General features: G+C 32.3%; 1 protein-coding gene across 4 annotated transcripts in view; it reads right to left on the reverse strand.

Annotated features, from left to right (window-relative positions):
* Positions 1–78: 78 nt before the first annotated feature.
* Positions 79–6,603, reverse strand: part of LOC125679591 (protein Fe65 homolog) — an 80,710-nt gene continuing 74,185 nt past the window's right edge. For 3 of the 4 annotated variants that reach the window (XM_056155896.1, XM_056155897.1, XM_056155894.1), the window contains 3 exons: positions 6,125–6,190; positions 4,375–4,531; positions 79–4,078 (listed from right to left, as the gene is read on the reverse strand). In XM_056155896.1, the coding sequence (XP_056011871.1) occupies positions 4,391–4,531; positions 6,125–6,190 (207 nt within the window). In that variant the 3' untranslated portion in view covers positions 79–4,078; positions 4,375–4,390. The remainder of the gene's footprint in view (positions 4,079–4,374; positions 4,532–6,124; positions 6,191–6,603) is intronic. The other variant, XM_056155895.1, reaches the window with a different exon arrangement.

Genomic DNA, 6,603 nt, shown 5'->3' on the forward strand with positions numbered 1-6,603 from the left:
ATCATCAAATATGTTAATCAGTCTCCCAGATAGTCTTTGGTACTGGTACTTGTCACAAGCAAACGCATAGACAACTAGGAATTTTCAGCAAAATTCATGCTCGTTTATTACTTGCAATATCAGAAAACACAGTAACAACTGAAATTACATACAAAACAAGAGTGGAATTATTCGATCATGTTTTGTTAGCTATAAACAGAATAACTTCAAAACCAAAAATTAAAGTTTTTAGTGTTTGAATCCGACACTTTTGCAATAAAAAGCAATGGTTAAGATTTTAATATGAATAACATTCCATCTTACTCCTTCAATACCCCAATTCCATATAAAACATTAACTGTTATTTACATATGTGTGAATCTTTTTCCACTTTTAAAGCTGGATAATGATTAATGTAAACAATTTCATTTATTGAGTAACAACTACAACATGAAATCTAACATGTACACAGAAAGTGACGAGACAATACATTGCTCAACTTTCATTCACAACATACCACTCTGTGGCAAAAAGGGGGAAATTATCATTCTTCATAGAATTCAAGTCAGATTATTTTATCTATAATCAAATTCATAACAATTATTAGTGATTTCAATTTAGATAAGATTAGGTCTTGGAACCCCCCCCCCCCCCCCCCCCCAAATCTTTATCAAAGGACTAGATAAAATAGGGCTTCATTTACCCACCAAGTGGACATTTGTGTTATTGTTTCAAAATAAGATGAACTTTGTGCAAAAGTTCCAATGCAACTTAGTTTGAGAAAAATGATGCAAAACTGAAATTATGACATGCATTTTATCATAAAGGCAATGTTGTGCCACATTTGTAATATTTTGAAATGGCAATTTTTCAATATCATAAATTTATCTCTCCAATACATGTAATAGAAAATTTTGTTTATCCAAAGCTACTTTGATTTTCTTTCAGAAAAAAGAAAAACATTCACAAAAGTCAGCATTTTATCTAAATTTAAGTAGAATCAAGAAATCGCATCATTTTCGATGTGGTGTACTCCAAATACCTGTAAATTTCATGACAAATTATGTGAAATGGTATTGGATATGATCACTTTTATGAAATAATATTTTCTTTAGCCTTTCTTTAAAAGCTTTGAAATTTTGAGTTTTATGTGGGCCCATAAAGGCTTCTATCATACATAGTCCTTTGAATATGGTATACAATATGAAAATAGAATCTAGCAATGCTAAAGTAAAACAATTTTCTTGAATTTTATTTCACCATTTTTATTATTCATCGACTCTAGACATTGTTTTTATAAACAGCTGAATTTAGTATAGCTTTCTTGATTTAAAGATACTGATATGATCAAATTGTTATGAATAAAATAGGTATGTCACATATCATGATCTTTATAATTCTAGAATGAAATTAATACACAATATATACATTTCCAATGTTCTTGCCTTTGATATCTTTACGATTGCACTGATAGCCATTTCCTCATGAATGTGTTGAAATTGTGAAAAATGCATACTGAATCTGATAAATATGTTACGCCTATTCTAATGGCTTGGAATTCTGACAGAAATGAAAGTAGAATGTAAATATAAGAAATAAACTTTATTTTTGAAAATACATGAGGGTATGAACTGCAACACTTCAAGTCATCATACTTCTTATGACGCGCTAATGCACTTCCTGAAGTATTCCAGCGTGAAGCATCACTGTTCATACCCTCCTCTACTTTCTAAAATGAAGTTCATTTCTTAAATGGCAGTTTTTCACATATGCTTGTCAGAACAGTTTCTGAACAAAAATCTACACAGTATATTCAAATATTTCTCGAGAATTTGGTCTTGTGGTAGAATAGAAAGAATAACATTTAAATTTAACAGGACAATGTATGCAAAGTATGATAGAATCATCCGATATCAAATCTAACAAAAATTGGCAGCAAAGACAAATAAATATTTCGTAACATTGAAACAACATTGGTATACATTTGTAAAATTGAAATAAACTCAATAATAACAGAGCCATATTTTGATTTTTTTGTATAAGTAAAAACAAAACACAACCTCGTCTTATGAAATGTCTCGTCATTCACATGCTGGCGACAACCTTTCCTTGGAGAATAAATTGGATAACACCTGGATTTTAAAAGAGAATCCACCCTTGCTTAAGTTAAGGACTCAAATTAACATGCAACAAAGAGTGTTATAAACAAAGCCTTCCAATAAAATACAATCCAATAATCAAAATTAAGTCATGAAGTAGATGTCTATTAAACCCACAGCATCTATTTCAAATAGTTAATATGTTTATCAATATTAACAGTAAAACTTACTAGAAAGCATGTATAATAACAATATTATAAGTTCTGTGCTAGTTTTCGGTGGAAGACTAAAATCTTGGAAATTTCTGTGTTATTATTAGTAACTATGTTGAATTTCAATAGTAATGCAGTGTTTGCTATTCCTTCACATCTAAAAAACGCAATGAAATTTCTATTGTTTAAAAACTGACTTGTTGAGAAATGGTAATTAACAAACTTTATGTCTATAAATAAACACACCATCATTGGTTATCTGACCGAAATGCATAAACATCAGTACATGTATTTCTGGTAAATGAGATTTCTTACAAATAAATGGTCCTTGAATTATTAGTGTTCAAACACTACAACATAGTTCTTACACCTGAATACATTTGATATTGCACATATGTATAAGTAAAAAAAAAAAAAAAAAAACTCATATAGTATGGCAAATCATGGATACACAGAAACAGGAAAACATTGAATGAGTACATAAACTGGCATTGGATTTTAAATAGCAGTAACACAATTCATCATTAGTTCTAATAACATTACACGCAGGAATAATGTATAATCCAAATAGAAATTAAAAACACTGGAAGAAATGAAAGATGTATACAAAGCATACAAACTAAGTACGAATGCCCTTACAAATATCACAATAACTAGCATTAAACTGGTCCTCATTAAGTTTCCCATTAAAACAGACATACCCTTATAAATGGTGGCTTACATATATTTATAGACAGCATTAAAACAATTTAACTTTGATATATGTACTTGCTAGATAACAAATGCATGGATTGAAAAACATTTGAAAACAAAGGCTATAAAAACTACAGTATAAAATTCAACTGTTAACAAAACATACCTTATTTGGCAAACATCTACGCATAGAATGCATCATGTACAAAAACAAGAATTAAAGCTAAGTATTAAAAACTTTTACAAACAATTACAAAATATGTGGAATGCACAGTTAATGTTTCCCTCAGAAACCTTGCGCTAAAAAATAGGTTTAACAGCAAAATAAAGAGCAGGCTCTCGCCATTAGGTTACACAACTTGTATTTTCAGCTTAGTTGTTTTTATTTGTTATGACTTGGTCATAGTTTTCTTTGCTCTTCAACAAATGATTTAATTTGACTTACAAATACAGGGCCGTAACTGCCGATGAGGCAGACGAGGCAACTGCCTCGTCTGATTTTTTGGCAAAAAAGAAAATAAAATTATATAAATGTTATATTATAGGATATATGTTTAAAATGAAGACAAGCACCTTTGTCTTTGACACCATATTACGATTCTTTACATAGTACAAATGAAACACAAACATGATAAATTGGGATTTAAAAAGTGTCATTTTCAGTTGTAAAGTCAATCGGCGGCCCCCAATCCCCTGCCTCCCCTGATTTAGAACCCTACTTACGGCCCTGAAATATTACCTATAAAAAAGACCAGAAAACAAGTTTGGTAAATACAAATCCTCAATAATTACATAAATTATGCTATGCAAGGTCACGAAATCCTCAGGATACACTACCAATAAAAAAAAAAAATTGACAAGCACGTAAAGAATGTTTGCATATCACCTTAATTATACTGCCTGACCTAAATCTGTTAATGAACACCATCACACACAACATGTCTAACACGACTATTAGTTATGTAAATCAGCTGTTTGTGTTCTCTCTGCTAGCTATCTATAAGTTACCATCTCTTCTTCTTAGATTTATTTGACTGGGGACTTTAACGTCTCCACAAAACTCTGAACACTGTGTCGAAAACAAGCACCAAAGCTCTGAAATACAGATACAATACTCTATGAAATTAAAAATGACAGCGCTTCATCCTTGAGATAACACTTTTTCTTACGTCTCTTGAATTACAGAGATGTAAAGCATAGTTTGTATAATATTTCTGTAGAAAAGGACACTACACATAAATAAAATTTGATATATATGAAAGCTACGGTGAAAATTTATCTACAATATCTATATTCCTCTCAGAGAAAGTAATGTAAATTAAAGAAACAAAACCGAGAAGCTATTAACCCTTAATTGTGCTGAATTTTACATTAGTAGCAATCTTGTATACCTATGTAAAAACAAGGTCATGTCTGGTCTGATTTGACTTTACTTTTGAGTAAACTGAACACAGACTGAACTCCCTGCAGACTGGCCTTGACCCCTGACTGTACACCCACAGCACTGGCCTTCACCCCTGCCTTGAATGTTTCACCTAAACTCTCCAACTAAAGACCACAACAAAGTGACATGCAAATGAAAAACTGTAAGCAATTACTGTATACAGCTTTATTTTCACTGGTTTTTTTATTTCACTATTTTTATAGAGAGATCTAAAAATGTGAAAATAAAACATTGGGGAAATACCATGACCACAGTCTTTAAAAAATACCAAACTATAAACCATGAATTTAGAATGAAGGGAAAACAAACTTTGATTAAAACACATAAAAATAACCATGAGTGAATTCAAAGCTGTATCCAGTGCATGTATAAAGATTACAAGTGGAATCAAAACTTAAAAAGAACCACCACAAGTTATATACATTATTAAAAAAAAAAACAAAAGAAAACTAGTATGTACAACAGGAATAGCCACAAAATTGGTAAGATGTATAAGGAAAGCTGTACAATATTAAAGTGAATTCGCTTAAAACTGATTTACAAGAGTCCACAATGCTAACCTGAGTCAACTTGATAATACATAGGGACTCAAACAGTTTAAACCTTGTAGCCCTAACCCAGTCCCATGGGACATACTTTGAACAAAAATGATCATACATTATATGAGGATGTTTGCATATTAATTGGACAAATTTTATCCTCGTGGTTCTTGAGAAATGTTCCTATACAAACCTGAAATTAATCTACAAGATGTTTGCATATTGATTTGAAAACATGTACCCTTGTGAATTTTGAAAAGAAGAATTTCCCCCTTTCCTTTAAATTCCTATGCACAATGCTAAATACCATTTCTTGCCTGGGGGTTCACAGCTTGAACAAACTTGAATTTACTCTACATGAGGATATTAATTTGGGTTTAGTGTAGACATGCTTGTTGGGAAGAAAATTTTTGAGAAATTTTCCTCATTGCATTCCTATGTTACAATTTAATCCCCAGATGTAAATGTCACCTTGACCTAAACTTAAATTTACACTGTGAGTGTGCTTGCATATTAATGTAACACATTATAAACAAATTCCGGCACAAAACTTCAGTCCCATGTTGTGACATCCCCCCCTCCTAATCCCAAGGATGGCTTCTAGGCTAGGATACCTATGTAGTTGCATATCACTTTGACAAATTATAGACTTATGGTCTCTCCAAAGATTTTTTCTGTATATTCTCCTTTCTAAACTTTAACCCCAGTTGTAGTCCCACTACAATCACTGGGGTCATAGTTTGATTACACTTGAATATTCAGTATTCAGAGAAGCTTTCAAGCAAGTTTGGACTTTTCTGGTTGAGTGGTTCTTATGAAGGTTTTTTTAAACACCCTATCCTATTTTCACTACATGTATTTCCCTATCATATCTCCTTGGAAAAGAGCACAACTCTTATTATGAACAAACTTGAACCCCCTTCAAACAAGGATACTTTGTGGCAAGTTTGCATGGAACTTGGCCAGTAGCTCTGAAGAAGCAGAAATTGTGAAAAGTTAAATGACAGACAAAAGATGGATTTTGATTAGAAAAACTCATCTGAGTTTTCAGTTCAGAGGAGGGAACATGAATGTAATGATTTTCAATTGCAAGGAAATGCTACAGGTAAAGAAAAATTGAGAACAATAAAAATACATTAGACGAGACGACCAACAGACCTTGTTCTTCTGTGTTGGAGTCGGTGTCTGAATTCCATGTGCATCCAAATATTTTTGGAATCGTAGCTGTAAGAGAATTGACAGGTGAAATTTTCACTTTGTAACAAAATGAAACAAGAGGCCCATGGGCCACATCGCTCACCTGAGTCACCTTGGTCCATATCAGAAGATTTTCCATATCTATTTGCATGTAAAACCGTATTCCCTATTATGGCCCCAAACCTACCCCTGGAGGCCATGGTTTTTGCAAACTTGAATCTACACTATGTCAGAAAGCTTTCATGTAAATATGAACTTCTTTGGCCCAATGGTTCTTGAGAAGAAGATTTTTAAAGATTTTCCCTATATATTTGTATGTAAAACTTTGATCCCCTATTGTGGCCCCATCCTACCCCAGGGGGGCATGATTTCAACAAGCCTGAATCTGAACTATATCAGAAAGCTTTCATATAAATCTCAGCTTTTCTGGCTCTGTGGTT

This window comes from Ostrea edulis, chromosome 2 (genome assembly GCF_947568905.1).
Source record: "Ostrea edulis chromosome 2, xbOstEdul1.1, whole genome shotgun sequence".
In the NCBI taxonomy this organism is placed as follows: domain Eukaryota; kingdom Metazoa; phylum Mollusca; class Bivalvia; order Ostreida; family Ostreidae; genus Ostrea; species Ostrea edulis.